Genomic DNA, 16264 nt, shown 5'->3' with positions numbered 1-16264 from the left:
ACTTTTCCAATGTTACACTATATATATATATATATATATATATATATATATATATATATATATATATATATATATATATATATATATATATATATATACAAACACACAGGTCCTACTCCAAAAGTTATAAAAATTAAACTTTTAATATTTTAGATTCATTGCACACCAACTGAAATATTTCAGGTCTTTTATTGTTTTAATACTGATGATTTTGGCATACAGCTCATGAAAACCCAAAATTCCTGTCTCAAAAAATTAGCTAATATAATTAGCAATTAACTATCTGAATCAACTAATGAACTCTAAACACCTGCAAAAAAGATTCCTGAGGCTTTTAAAAACTCCCAGCCTGGTTCATTACTCAAAACCGCAATCATGGGTAAGACTGCCGACCTGACTGCTGTCCAGAAGGCCATCATTGAAACCCTCAAGCGAGAGGGTAAGACACAGAAAGAAATTTCTGAACGAATAGACTTCTGAGAGTGCTGTATCAAGGCACCTCAGTGGGAAGTCTGTGGGAAGGAAAAAGTGTGGCAAAAAACGCTGCACAACGAGAAGAGGTGACCGGACCCTGAGGAAGATTGTGGAGAAGGACCGATTCCAGACCTTGGGGGACCTGCGGAAGCAGTGGACTGAGTCTGGAGTAGAAACATCCAGAGCCACCGTGCGCAGGCGTGTGCCGGAAATGGGCTACAGAGAAGCAGCACTGGACTGTTGCTCAGTGGTCCAAAGTACTTTTTTCGGATGAAAGCAAATTTTGCATGTCATTCGGAAATCAAGGTGCCAGAGTCTGGAGGTAGACTGGGGAGAAGGAAATGCCCAAATACCTGAAGTCCAGTGTCAAATACCCACAGTCAGTGATGGTCTGGGGTGCCATGTCAGCTGCTGGTGTTGGTCCACTGTGTTTTATCAAGGGCAGGGTCAATGCAGCTAGCTATCAGGAGATTTTGGAGCACTTTATGCTTCCATCTGCTGAAAAGCTTTATGGAGATGATTTCGTTTTTCAGCACGGCCTGGCACCTGCTCACAGTGCCAAAACCACTGGTAAATGGTTTACTGACCATGGTATTACTGTGCTCAATTGGCCTGCCAACTCTCCTGACCTGAACCCCATAGAGAATCTGTGGGATATTGTGAAGAGAAAGTTGAGAGACCCAAGACCCAACACTCTGGATGAGCTTAAGGCCGCTATCGAAGCATCCTGGGCTTCCATAACACCTCAGCAGTGCCACAGGCTGATCGCCTTCATGCCACGCCGCACTGAAGCAGTCATTTCTGCAAAAGGATTCCCGACCAAGTATTGAGTGCATAACTAAACACTTATTTGAAGGTTGACTTTTTTTGTATCAAAAACACTTTTCTTTTATTGGTCGGATGAAATATGCTATTTATTTGAGATGGGAATTTTGGGTTTTCATGAGCTGTATGCCAAAATCATCAGTATTAAAACAATAAAAGACCTGAAATATTTCAGTTGGTGTACAATGAATCTAATATATGAAAGTTTAATTTTTATCATTACATTATGGAAAATAATGAACTTTATCACAATATGCAAATTTTTTGAGAAGGACCTGTATATATATATATATATATATATATATATATATATATATATATATATATATATATATATATATATATATATATATATATATATATATAAAAAATCCCAATAAGAAATGTCTCTTGAGCAGCAAATCACCATATACGAATGATTTCTGAGGGATTATGTGACACTGAAGACTGGAGCATTGATGCTGAAAATTCAGCTTTGCTATTACAGGAATAAATTAATAAATCAAATATAAAATAATAATTTTGAATTTTAATAATATTTTGCAGTATTACCGTTTTTACAGATTTGATCAAATACTACACTACACTACTGTTCAAAAGTTTGAGGGTGGTAAAATGTTTCATGAAATAAATTTTTCAGTAAATTCAAATATTTTAAGGTTCTTACCATGTTCTCCAGCTCAGCACTCTGTCTAACGCCCCACTGGAACATTCCCATTAGGGTGACTGCATAAGACAAGGCCAATCCCACATCTCCCGCCCTCATACCTGTGAGAATCGGACACAATCAATATTCATTCACATATTGGTCTCAAAAAAGAGATTCAGCTGGTACAGTTGGGTACCATGTAAACACATGAGTATGAAACAAAGTTGATATTAGTCAAAAGATGATAAAAGATGTCTCCATCGACCGTGATTTGAAACGTCCAGAAATGTATTTTCAATGAAAGTTGGTGATTGGCAATATAAGGATCAAAGACCATTCATTCTTGAGACATGGGACATTTGCAGTTCATGCTTCATATAGAATATGTATAAACACAAACATATACACTACCATGAAAAAATGTGAGCTCTTATGCTCACCAAGGCAGCATTTATTCCATCAAAAATACAGCAAAAAGTTATTTTAAATTGTGATAAAAGCAAAATTTTCTGCATCATTACTCCATGATCCTTCAGAAACTATTCTAATATAAAGATTTAGAGCTCAAGAATCATTTATCATCGGGTTAGTTCACCCAAAAATGAATGTCATAAATAGCTCACCCTAATGTCGTTCCACACCCATAAGACCTCCGTTCATTTTCGGAACACAGTTTAAAGGGGTGATGAATTGAGAAATCAACTTTCCCTTGAGTTTTTGATATATAAAAGGTCATGGTAATATAAGATTATCCTGTAAGCGTTAGAGCTGAAAATGTCCTTTTTAGTCAAAGAAAAGCTTTTATAGACACCAGGCCCAGAAAACGATGGTGTGCTTCATCCTTACGTCATAGCACTACGCAGGGACGTCGTTAGGCGGGCTGAAGCTACTCCAAAATGTTTATAAGCCTAAAACTAACCCTTTAACTGCTTAATATTTTTGTGGAAACAAAGATACTTTCTTCAGGATTCTTTGAATAGAAAGTTTACAAAAACAGCATTTAAAATATACATTTTTGGTTACAAAATTCAATTTAAATTGACAGTAAAATTTTTTATAATTGCTGAATAAAAAATATCAACAAAAAAAATGGCCCCAAACTTTTGTATATCCATTTTAAACTTGAAAATACACTTACCAATGATATTGCTTTAGCTGTGAAATATTTTTGTCAATACCATTTGATATTTATGAAATGCATAATATTTATAATATTTCTCCCCCTGTGCCCTAGTACTCAAGATTCAGTGCACTGTCACCATGAACGCCAAGGATTGTGTAATGGTGAGTAGTGTGTATGCTTTGATCTGGATTTCTCACTGTCTTTAAGAAGAAGACATCCAAAGGCTGTGGAGGTCACAAACACAGAACACATCCCATCCAAGCGCACAGCAAACCAGCGTAAAGTGGTCAAGAACAAGAACCAGGCCTCTGTAGGAGTACACAGAGCATTTTGAACAACACATTTAGAAGATAAGAGCTAATCTGAGTCCTGTAAGTGACTGACGCTTTTACTGACCTGAGTGCAGATCTTGATGGGCATCAAACGTTTGCTGAAACCTTTCCTCAGCTTTAAAGGCACGAATGGTCCAGAGGCCTTGCAGTGAGGATGACAGATGGGAGAATACAGGACTTCGAGCTGTAGGAATGCAAATAAACAGTCATCAACATCAGACCGACTTAGAGGGCCTTATGCTTGAGGAAACATTACTGAAGATGATGATATTCTCAGATCTGACAGAAGAAATTTAAAAATGCTTACTAGTGGATTCAATGCGCTTGATGTCTCGAGATGTCCTCAGGAAGTATCGGCGTAGGAACAGGAAGCATATAAATAGGGGCAGCACAGGAATAAGAATCCAAGGAATGACTGAAGAAGCCACAGCAATGACGCCAACGATTTGAAGTAACACCTGCAGTGCAGAAAAGAACGAAAATGAAGAGGTATATATTATAAAAATGTAAGTAAATACATTTCATTTATAATAAATAAAATAAAATAGTACAAAGTGTGCTTTAAATGGCAAGTGACTTGCACGGCGGCTGACTGCTGGTTCATTAAAAGCACTTTGTGGTTTAAGCTGCTCCTTTTTGACCACAAACATTTATCAAAGAACACGGAAGAAAAACAGTGAGGCTGCCATGACAGCATGACTCGGCACTTTCTGAGTGAGATCTCACTCAAATTACCCATAATCCCAGCAACCATGTTAACAATTTAAGGCTCGTGTGGGAATGACTATAGACTATGGCAGAACACAAATGGACAAAAGCATTACTGTGTTTGTGATTTTGGGACTTGCCACGTAGATCCACAATAACGTCAGAGCGAGATCTCCCTCTTTAAATCTTCTTTTAAAGAAACCGCTTTGGTTGCAACGTTATGCCCTCATTATGTTGCACGTTTAATTTGGCAAGTGGCATCCAGTCACGATCTCGGAATTTGTGGTTCATTTGCATATACCATGTAATTCAATTTTGTAATTCATAAAATGCCTAAACATTTTGCTGTCAGCGGTACGCGAGTGACCGTTGACGCATACAGACTGACGCAGAAGCGCAGAGGATAGAGCAAAACAAAACACTGGTCATGAATTAGAGTCTAAAACTAGAATTTTTAAAGAGAAATGGTGGAGGATTTCAATATAAGAGAAGAGGGGCTTGAGTTTGTTGCCCAGCCCTATCTGTGAGAGGCGTCAAAGCGTGCAATGCTCCTACATCGTGTCGGGGGTTACTCTATTAGCTCTTTTAAGTCAACTTGCTAACGCTGACCGCCGGAAGTTAGTTATTTTAGTCTATAAATGTTTTAATATTTTTCTTACACAAACAGTTATATGATGGATAGATGCACTTTTATGGACTTCAAAAACGACAACTATTCACTGCCATTATAAAGCTTGGAAGAGCCAGGACATTTTTAATATAACTCAGATTGTATTAATCTGAAAGAAGAATGTCATTCTAAGATGATTTGAGGAGGAGCAAATTTTTGGGTGAACTATTCCTTTAAGCCTAAATGCTAGGCTCTGATATACAGACACATATCAGGTTTTTACCGATAACATTCAGCATAATTCACAATAATTCCTACTTGTATTGTTACTGGGTGCAATAATTCAAAGACTAAAGAAATTTGGTTTCCAGTAAAGGATCCAACGCATTGCAGGCAAAGGCTAAAGGCTGCAAAGAATCATAGAAAGAACATTGTGGCAGAAAATTGGAAAAACCTATTTGTTTGTAGTCATTCACATTTCAAACTGGATGATAATGAACACTGTAGAAGGCCAAATGCAGGGGGGAAACCAAAAGAAACTGCCTATACGACAGTTCTGCTCACAAGCAAAATTCCGCTGCGATACAGTTAAGAAAGCTGTTGCCAGTGTTCCATTTTTACCATAATGCTGTTTAAAGTGATAGACCTACTCTTACAACAACAGTTTTGTTAATAACCCTCTGATGAACTGGCTGTCTATGTGCAGGGATACAAAAATGCAGAAGTACAATCTGTGGTTTTCACAAAAGCCCTGAAGCTGACAAAAGTCCCCTGAATAACACGTTTTGGAACATCCAACAGGAGACTAAAAGTTTAATGACTAATAAACAGGAATTTCAAGGTCCAGGTAACACATAGAGAATCCACCCGTGGTGCAAGCGCAACTGGCTTTTAAAGGGAAAAGGAGATGAGACTCTGATTGGTTTATTGCACATTACTCCGAAAACACACCCATGACTCATTAAGATAATAAATACAACCCTTTTGGACCATGCGCCTAGCCTAGAAATCTAGACGCACCCTAGCGGCAGCAAATTTAATTTGCCCGCAAGTGTCGTCTAGGAACTCTCAATACCATTCTGAGCTGTGTTCCTCAAAATCTGGACGGGCCAATCACATCGTGTATAGAGTCGGCGGGCGGGGCCATAATGACGACGGCCGAGTTGCGTTTGCGTGCTTCTAGTAAACACAGAAACTGGCGAACGGCGGCGGTCTTTCGAATTAGCTTTGACCACGACTCTGGAAGACTTGGAGTTAAGCTTTTCTCTGAAAAAAGAACAAAGAACGGCACTGAAGTCATTCTTAAAAAGGGAAGATGTGTTCTGAGTTTAGCCGACCGGATACGGCAAATGTTTAATCAGTCAGCGAGCTCTGCTTCACCTTCGTTGCTCTGGTTGGTGTAGCGCTATCCTATCGCGTGCAGAGGGAGTTTGAAAGACAACCGTTTATCCCGCCCCTCGGATTGAGCTGTCTATGGTGAGTTTCCAGACCAAACATCTTGATGTGGGTCTGGCTTGGCAGGCTACCATTCGCCTGGCATGCTGACGGTTGTTGTGTTGTTTTTTTTGACCACGCACTTCAGATCATGTGCTTAGATCGGTAAAATAGAGTCTCCTGTGTCAGTTTGCTCATTTTCAACCCATTTGTAATGTTACAGTGTCATAGTAATCTAAATGTAAATGAACAACATTTACTCTTTTCTCATGGCAGAATTTGTGAGCGGAAAGAAAGAATCCTTTTATTTTTACTATTAAAAATGTGCAAATGTGCAGTCGTTTTCAGTTGCCTCAAAATAGCAATTTGTCAACAATGCCCCTGAACACACCTTGTTTTCAGGCCAGCACGCCCATGAGCATAAAACTCCTGGGTTGCATCTACATTGCACAGTGCACAGTGAACAGAGAAACACTAAGTTTATTGGCACTTGTGCAAGAAAATGAAACAAATAATATTAACCTTCTACGTGATTGCTTAAAATACACACGTCCATCTCAAAGTTATCGCTGCTGATTATGACACTGGTATGTTGTAAGTATGATCATTCCAACTTGAAGAGACCAAATACTGAAGAAATAGTACGAGCAGGACAGTGGTATGCTATTCTTTAGGAAGTATTCAACAATGCATGCTGACTTTGCTGTCACGCTAAAAGGAACCAATAGTGAGAGAGGACTGTGGGAAAGGCTAAGTGACTGCACAGTTTTCTCATCCTGAGAGAGAACAAGGAGGATTCTGCTGCCCCACACAATGAAAAGCTCCTTAAAAGAAAGACTATTGTACTTCCACTCAGTCTGTCAAGCTTCAGACAATAGCGCTCTGAGCACATAAAGTGACGCCTGTCACCCACGCATTGACCACATTGTCATTTGCCAGGGGAAAAGCCACAGTATGCTGTTGGACTACAACACTTGGTTTACCAGAGCGAATAATAATGTGTATGGCCACAAGTGATGGGTGTTCTAATATAGCCACGTTAGCAGTGTGCACATTATACAGTGTTTAACAGACACTGAATTATAAAACTTGCTTTAGTAGGAAATACTTCTTAGCAAATTAAAAAGTTAGCAAACCTGGAAAAAATCCACAAATGTCCATGGAAGTAACGAATCAAGGTAGCCAATGTCTTTGGAGAACCGGTTGAGGATTCTTCCTGAAATAAAAATGAAAAAAAGCCATTTAGCAAACAGAACTGCTTCTGCAAAAAAAAGTATATACTATTATTTTTAATAGTTTTTAATTATTATTTCTTATAAAAAGTTACAATAAATGTTATTATAAAATAATAAAATGAACAAAAAATGCTTCATTAATATTTGAATAAACTTTGTCAAATCGAAGTCATGACACTTTTGTCATTGACCCAGGAAAAGTAAATGAAAGCACCACTAATTAAAAAGTAAAATGAAATGCTGACAGTGATATACTGAACGTTTTCTGTTGCATTATTTTATCATTAACAATCCCATAATGCCATTTACTTATCTAACTGGTTATGATAATACTTGCCATAAAGGCCTTTAACCTATGATGTGAAATCACTGAAAGGATAATAAATGATGGATTAAATGCAAATAAAGCTAACAAAGGAGAGCTCAATCAACAATGTCACCATGCTGGATATCTATTTGTCATTTGTCAGAAATGTTTATAGCTAATCATACTGAGGATAACAAGTTCGTAAGAACTGACAGACATAAACACCCACTAGTGTTAACCATTCTTTATTACTAGAGACCATAGATTATCAACGAAACGGCTAGAGCGCAGAGACACAGGATACAGTAGTTGTGGCAATTAATCCACATCGCAAGCTTATTCCAACCATAAATGTTTTACTAAATGTGATATCTATGAGTGCATCTTGCAGTAATTGCGGCTCATGTGTGCGCTGTTGATAACAGTCTCATGGAAATGGGCTCCAACTGACTCTTCAGCAGTCATAAAAACTATCTATTAGACTTTTGAGACTTGTAAATGCCCTTTTGCTCATGTTATCAACAGTAACACCCCGATAAAAAGACCACGATGACACAAAACCCAGGTCTGCTGTTTGCTCTTTAGAAGGCGAGAAGAAACTGCACTATACTGGCCATATCAGGATACCATCATTATCTGGCACTATTATCCTTCTAATACGCTGATGCATTGGTACATTGATATTTTATACAAATGTTTATTGAGCAGCATATCAGAACGATTTCTGAAGGATCATGTGACACTAAAGATTTGAGTAATGATGCTGAAAATTCAGTTTTAACATCACAGAGGAGGAAGAGTATGTGTAAGAGGTGGTGGACGAGGAGGAAGAGGATGAGGATGTGTGAAGAGTGTTGTCAAGGTTTTAAAATTGAGTCTAACATGTTTTGTAACACCATAAAACAAAGAGTAACCAGTGTAATTATACATTTAATTACTGAGTAGTAGTAATAATAATGATAATTATAATTTACAACATGTACTTACTATTGGGGTTAGGGTTAGGAATAGGGGATGGTATAGGTTTAGTTACTTGCCTGTTATTATGCATGATTTATAGTTATTACTACAGTAACTACATGTAACGTATCAAGCACTAAAGAGTTTTCTAGAGTTTTCTTTGGCCTCTATATAATGTTGCTATATTTTTGATCAAATAAACAGTATTGTTGAGCATTTTATCCAATGATAAAACACAGCTCTACTGTTCAGGTGAGATTCCAGGTGAGTGTAGCTGTACGACACACTGACTGACCGATGAACTGTGCTTTTGCCATGTTTATTTTAACACACTATCACACACAGTGAACGTAAACCGTTTTTATTTTTATAGAAATGTATATGCTCCAACACTGAGTCCACTTGACTATTACAAGCTGACTATTAAATGACAATCGATGAGCTTAATCAAATGACTTAAATAACAATTAATTAATCATCAATCATAATGAATATCATTATCTAGAATCAAGGTATCAGGGCACTACTATCACAGTATTTCTTCTAAGAGCCATATATTGACAGATATTATTTGGAGTGTGTATGAGTGATTATCTCCTCTGGCATTAACTGCACATCAGCAGAGGTTTTCCAAGAACAGCACAGATCAGATCAATTGCTCATGAGGATGAATGAGGAAAGGAAGACATTTCACAGGATGTGCTGCCCTCTATTGGTCACTTTCAACACTGCCTTTCAAACTAGCTTCAGCTTGTCATTCCTCTTTTTGAACTTACCAATAGGGTTGATGTCAAAGAAACGGACCGGGGTTCTCAGGATGCTGTTGAACATACGGCTGTGTAACGTTTCCGCCGATCGCACCAGAGCGTTAAACATAATCAGACTGCGCATTAATTCGAAGATGATGGTGGCTCCTGTTAAGCCTGATAAATAAAGATACACAATTAGTAGACACATTCAAAATATCTACATTTGTACTTTTGCTGACTTCGATCAGGAGCATACCTGCATAGATGCCTAGATAGAAATCCAGGTTGAGCTGTTGAGTCGTGTTAGTGCTGTTGGTTAAAGTGCCGTTAGTGAAGTTCAGCTTCTCCTGCTCTGTGGCCCTGTCAATCACAAAATAATTACATTACATAAGCTAATAATCATCAGATCATCCCCACATCCATTCTGTATATTCAACATGCATTGCAAGGCAATTTTAAAGGGATAGTTCACCCAAAAATGTAAAATTGATGTTTATTTGCTTACCCCCCAGTGCATCCCACATGTAGGTGTCTTTGTTTCTTCAACAAAGAACACAAATGAAGATTTTTTAACTCCAACCGTTGCTGTGTGCCAGTCATATAATCATGTGAACGGGTAATATTTTATGAGAGCAAAACAAACAAACAAACAAAAAAACCCTGTTTAGACAACATGCACAAAAACTCTGCTGCTCGTGACGATACATTGATGTCTTAAGACACGAACCGATCGGTTTCTGTGAGAAGCCGAACAGTATTTATGTTATTTTTTTTTTTTTTTACCTCATATCCCGATGAATCTCATGTAGTGTTCCCATCCGCTATTACGTCAATATATATATATATATATATATATATATATATATATATATATATATATATATATATATATATATATATATATATACATATATATATATATATATATACATATATATATATATATATATATATATATATATATATATATATATGATTCCTCATCAGCAGAGGTGGAAAGTAACGAATTACATTTACTCGCGTTACTGTAATTGAGTAGTTTTTCTGTGTACTTCTACTTTTTTAAGTAGTTTTAAAAATCTGTAATTTTACTTTTACTTAAGTACATTTTGATTAAAGTATTGTACTTCGCTACATTTTAAACCACATCCGTTACTGAGTAAAAATAAATCATTAATGCAAAGAGAGGAGGAAAAAGACCGCAATCCGGAAATGACTAATATTGAATAGAGGGCGCGGGACGCGGGAGAGAACATGCGCGCAAATATCAGATGGAGACGAACAAGACAGACGTCAGTGACGCAGACCCAGGTGAAAGCAAAACGCCGTCGTGAACTCCTGGCTAGTATGGAAATACTTTGGATATAGAAAAAAAATATGTGGTGTTGTCCTGGAGGATATCAAATTTGCACAAAATGTGGATGCAAATGAAGAAACGCATAGAACATGTTCGGGCACACATCCCTCTGTGCAAATAAAGGTATGTTTATAACTTAGGCCGATTGATTTCTGTGACGCAGAGGGAATCCTGGAATCCAGTCATGAACATTAACTTTACATTATAACGTAGAATTGGTGTAATACACGCAAACTGGTGGATGAACGAAAAACTCGAATGTAGAGCTGTAGGCCTTAGAAATAAATCAAATCGCGACATGGTCTGTAAACATTAAAGCACAACATTTGTAACGCTTGTGTCCGGGTGAAAAATGCGGATAGCTCACTTAATATATCTGGAGTGGATGCAAACACGGAGGCGATTGACGTCAAACAGATCGCGCTTTATTTCCTGCTGAACTCTCATCACAAACTCCATTTCCGTCCACAGCATTACTCAATAAAACAAAATAACTGACTGTTAGCAACAGAAAAACAGAGAATAATCCCCACACATGGGAGATCAAAACAATAGGTTACTATCGTAACCCCGGTTCTCTGAAACATCGAGTGGAGAGATCCACCTATGGGAAGGGCATCCGTACCTGACCTCTGCAGAAGCATCCAATTGCACCAAGTCTGACAAGACAGGCAGGAGCGCGCAGCCAATGCCCAGTAAGGCCCCACCCCTTACCAGCGGGCATATATGGGCTGCATACGCTACTGTACATCAGTAAGTATATTCGCTTCTCGTGCGGTAAGCGGGGCAACGCTGGTGGATCTCTCCACTCGATGTTTCAGAGAACCGGGGTTACGATAGTAACCTATTGTTCTCTTTCATCATCTCGTTTCGAGATCCACCTATGGGAGAGACATGGACAGCTCCCCGATTGCCCAATACACTCACAGTGAGGTCCTGTTAGCCAGAAAAAGACGGTCACCCCGAGGGGCGGTGCACGACGCGTCTCATAATCATGAACTCGCCACACCGACGCAACCGCGTAACTGCGGTGTGAAGCAGGACATGAAACATAGGCTATGTGTGTCACACATAAGGAAGGCAGGGTTAGGAAGACCCCACCCCCAAGACCGAATGTGCTACTGAGGTTCTGGTGACATCCAGCCTGTAGTAACGCACAAACGTATGGGGAGAAGCCCAACTGGCCGCAGAACAGATATCCTGCAGTGATACTCCCCTGAACAGAGCCCAAGAGGCGGCCAAGCCCCTCGTGGAATGAGCTCTGATGTTCCCTGGGGGTTGCACTCCCTTTGATTCATATGCCAAGATTATAGCGTCCACAAGCCAATGTGAGAGGCGTTGTTTAGACAGGGGATCCCCTTTGCGAGGAGGAGCCCATGAAACGAAGAGTTGGTCACTCTTCCGGAACGCGCTGGTCCTAGACACATACGTTTGTAACGCACGGACTGGACACAGGGCATTTAGCCTCTGATCCTCCGTGGAGGAAAAGGGCGGAGGGTGAAAAGCGGATAGCTCCAACACCTCCGATGTGAACGCAGGGAAACATTTCGGCATGAATGCTGGATTAGGCTTGAGGAAAACCTTATCTCCACCCAGAGAGAAATTGATGCACGAGGGGTGGACCGAGAGTGCATGTAACTCACTGACACGTTTGGCTGACGCCAAGGCCAAGAGCAAGGCTGTTTTGAAGGACAGCAACTTAAGGGGAATAATCCCCAGAGGCTCAAAAGGGAATTGATACAGAGCTTCCAGCTCCATGGAGAGGTCCCATTCAGGGATCGTTCTCCTAATGACTGGCAAGGAGCGACGGGCGCCCTTCATAAATCTGCGGATTAGAGAATGCTGCCCAACCGTTGAGCCCTCAAAACCCACATGACAAGCAGAGATAGCTGCCAGATAGACCTTAATAGTGGAAAAAGACCTGCCCTTATCCATAAGGTCTTGGAGGAAACACAAGATATCAGCGACTGAGCACTGATATGACGTGAGACCCCGCCCATCACACCACTCATCGAACACCTGCCACTTACAGCCATACAAGGACCGCGTAGAAACGGCCCTGGCATTCTGTATAGTAGCCACCACGCGCGGGGGAAGCCCTAACGCGCTTAGGTTCGTCCTCTCACGGGCCAAGCCCAGAGAGCTACCCTGTCCGGGTGTGGGTGATAAATCTCCCCGTTCGCTTAAGACAATAGGTCTGTGCGGAGGGGGAGGCACCACGGCTGGGCATACAACAGAGGGATTATCTCTGCCAGCCACGGCGCTTTGGGCCACCTGGGTGCTATCAGGATGAGAGAAAACCCCCCCTCTCTCGCCCTGGCCAGTGTGAGAATTATCAGGCACAGGGGAGGAAAGGCATACAGCAGCACTCTGGGCCACGGGTGGGCCAGTGTGTCCACCTCGAGGGGCGCGTCCAAGTCCTTTAGCGAGAAGAACATAGGACAATGGCTGTTTTCGCGCGAGGCGAACAGATCTACGGGCGCCCGTAGTCTCATCCATATCATGTCTACTATCTGAGGGTGGAGGTGCCAATCTCCGAAGAGCGGGTTCCCCCTCGATAGAAGATCCGCGCCTCTGTTCAGAATTCCCGGAACATGAGTCGCGCGTAAGGACAGGAAAACTCGCCCGCTCCATACCAAACGCTTGTAAGCTAGGGCATGAAGCTTCGGCGAGCGCGCGCGCCGCCTTGACGATTGATAGCCACTGTCGTGGTATCGTCGCAGCGTACGAGCACATGATGTCCCTGCAGACGAGGCAGAAAATGATTCAGAGCCTTCTAATTGGTTAGAAGCTCTAAATAATCTATGTGCTCTGAACGTAGTTTGCTCGGCCGCAAACCGTTCACAGTTCTGCCCTCCTGGGTGGCACCCCAGCCTGTTAGGGACGCGTCCGTCGTCACGACTTTCCGCAACATGACAGTCCCCAGAGGGGTACCCTGTGCGTAAAAGTCCGCGCTCTTCCAGTGGCGCTGAGCTGCAGCACAGGTGCGCGTCACTGTTACAGAGCGGCAAAGATCGTGTAACGGGCTGAAATGTAGTGACAAAACCCATTTCATGAACGCCCTCATCCTCAGGGGTCCTAGTGGCAAAAACTGGATAGCTAAAGCCATAAGACCCTGTAGCCTGAGACATGTGCGATATCGCACCCTCGCCCCCTCTCTGAACTGTGACAGACAGTTCGTCAGAGAGAGAACGCGCTCCTGAGAGAGACGCGCTCGCATGGAGACTGAGTTGAGCTCCATGCCCTGGAAGATCACCCTCTGACTGGGTGTAAAGCTGCTCTTGTTCACATTCACCCTGAAGTCCAGAGATCGGGTGTGCGCGAGCACACGGGAGGTGTCCTGCAACACCTTTTCCCTCGAATCGGCTATGATGAGCCAATCGCATATGTATGTCAGGATCCGTAGACCAGACATTCTTAGGGGAGTGAAGCCCGCTTCCACACGCAAACAGAAAGTTCGGGGGCTTAATTTTTGCCCGAACGGAAGCACCGTGAGTTCGTAACAAATGCCTTGATAGGCGAAACGAAGAAACTTCCGGTGTGGTGGATAAATGCTTATGTGGAGAAAAGCATCTCTCAGATCGACCGATGTGAACCAGTCGTTCCGTTTCATGACACGGGCGAGCGAACCAAGGGTTAACATTATGAATCTGTATTTCCTCAAATGTTTGTTCAACACCCTGGGGTCCAGAATAGGACGGAGGGAACCGTCCTTCTTTGTGACCAGGAAATAACGGGAAAAGAAACCCTGGTTTATCAGATTGTGGGGAACCACCTGAATCGCACCTTTGTTTAGAAGAGAGGAGATTTCCTCCTTCAGGACGTGGGCCGTGCTTTCCTCTGTGTGAGAAAAGAGAACGCTGCTGAAACGTGGATGTTTCATAGCAATCTGCAGACGATAGCCCTGTAATATCATGCGTAATACAGTAAGCCAGGCTGACACACAGCTCGTGTGAATGCTCGTCCAGGCCGTGCTGGCTTCGAGCATGCCTAGCTGGCTTATTTGTGATGCAATGGCGCCCTCTAGTGGAGAAACTAGGGACGGCACGTGCAGGTTCACCATTACGAGAGAAAGGGTATTTCCCTACATTGAGAGGGTATCTCGCTGTGACGAATTCATTTGATTCGTTAGATTTATTGTGTTTTTTGTGTTTCTGTGTGTGTTGTGTTTTCTGGGAAACACTGGGGCCGAAGCCTTTATAATTTGGGTGAGGGGAACACAGTATGTGCGGTGTGGTTACACTGCTTTTGAACTTTTCCTCACGACAATCCCCTTGAACAGGGGGGAACACACATCGTCCACTAAACATATGGGCTGGGCAGCCACGGGAGGGGGACACCCTACAGCAGGAACCTTCCGTCCTTTGGACAGGGGTTCTGGGGCAGGAAGAAAGCCCAGAAAACTTCTTTCGAGGCTTTTCCTTGACCTGATTAAAATTACGTCCCGGGACCGGGGGGTTAGGCAAACGCACAGGGGGCGCCTGGCGTGGGACCGTCTTCCTGGGAAGATACAATATGAAGGCCTCGTGCTCCTTCTTGTCGTCGCATCGTTGTTGCATCATAGCAACTGCGGGGCCAAAAAGAGAGCCCGGCCGGGCTCTACCGGGGCGCCTGCGATACGTTTCTTTTCAATATCCGGGAGACCAGAGAGGTTGAGCCAGAGCGAGCGCTCTCCTACCACGGAAAGCGCCATAGAGCGCCCGCAGGTTTGGATGACCTGACGAGCATTACGGAGAACGAGGTCGTTAACCGTGATGATCTCCTTCCACAGTGCAGGAGAGGGAGAAGATCCCTTATCTAACTGCTGGCCCAGATCGTCCAGGATCTCCGCTTGGTAAGCGGAAAGGAGGGAGGAGACATTCAGAGTCCTAACAGCCAAGGCCGAGGATTTATAAACGGCCTGGTGCACCGAGGCAGAAAAACGGTCCATCCTGTTAGGAAGGACCGGCTTCGGGGGGGCGGGCAGCCCTCCCTGGACTGGGTTGAGGTGTCTGGCAATGGAGGGCTCAATGGCAGGCGGTTCGCCCATGCCGCGAGCCGCCATATCTTTAACCTCCAGCCCCGCGAGACCGTGTTTAAGATCGAGCGGGTCGTTCCAGTAGTGCCTCATGTGCTTAGCGCACGCTGGAAGAACGGGAAAGAGTTCTTTCCTCGGGCCGGGGGGGGCTCCCAACACTTTACCGTCATAAATATCCCTCTCCTGGTCGGTGGCGCTCTGTGGAGCCGCCCATTTAATGTTGAGACGAGCGGCCGCTCGTTCACACACATCCAGGAGGATGGATTGAGGCAAGGCCGCGGGGGCGCTAGCCTGGGGAATAACAGAGGGCGGGATGGCCTCCTCGTCCTCCGAAATTCCAAGAAGGCCCGCGTCGTCGTAATCACCGGACCCGGCAAGATCGTCGGCGAGCGGGAGGTTACCCGTGAAGATGTCCTCTTCGGGGAACTCAGGATTGGGCTGGTCAGCCAAAACAAGAGCCGTCGCGCCCCGGGAGGTCCCCGGT

General features: G+C 42.7%; 1 protein-coding gene across 2 annotated transcripts in view; it reads right to left on the bottom strand.

Moving 5' to 3' along the window:
• The window catches only part of LOC137093936 (ATP-binding cassette sub-family C member 4-like), a 50776-nt gene that overhangs the window by 9001 nt on the left and 25511 nt on the right, over window positions 1-16264 (bottom strand). For both annotated transcript variants that reach the window (XM_067458993.1, XM_067458994.1), the window contains 7 exons: window positions 9663-9766; window positions 9434-9580; window positions 7292-7371; window positions 3711-3861; window positions 3468-3587; window positions 3269-3379; window positions 1967-2067 (listed from right to left, as the gene is read on the bottom strand). In XM_067458993.1, coding sequence (XP_067315094.1) covers window positions 1967-2067; window positions 3269-3379; window positions 3468-3587; window positions 3711-3861; window positions 7292-7371; window positions 9434-9580; window positions 9663-9766 — 814 coding nt within the window. The remainder of the gene's footprint in view (window positions 1-1966; window positions 2068-3268; window positions 3380-3467; window positions 3588-3710; window positions 3862-7291; window positions 7372-9433; window positions 9581-9662; window positions 9767-16264) is intronic.

The sequence above is a fragment of the Pseudorasbora parva genome, chromosome 12, assembly GCF_024679245.1.
Source record: "Pseudorasbora parva isolate DD20220531a chromosome 12, ASM2467924v1, whole genome shotgun sequence".
NCBI classification, from domain to species: domain Eukaryota; kingdom Metazoa; phylum Chordata; class Actinopteri; order Cypriniformes; family Gobionidae; genus Pseudorasbora; species Pseudorasbora parva.
Note: the sequence above shows the minus strand (reverse complement) of the source record. Positions and strands in the feature narration are given on the sequence as shown.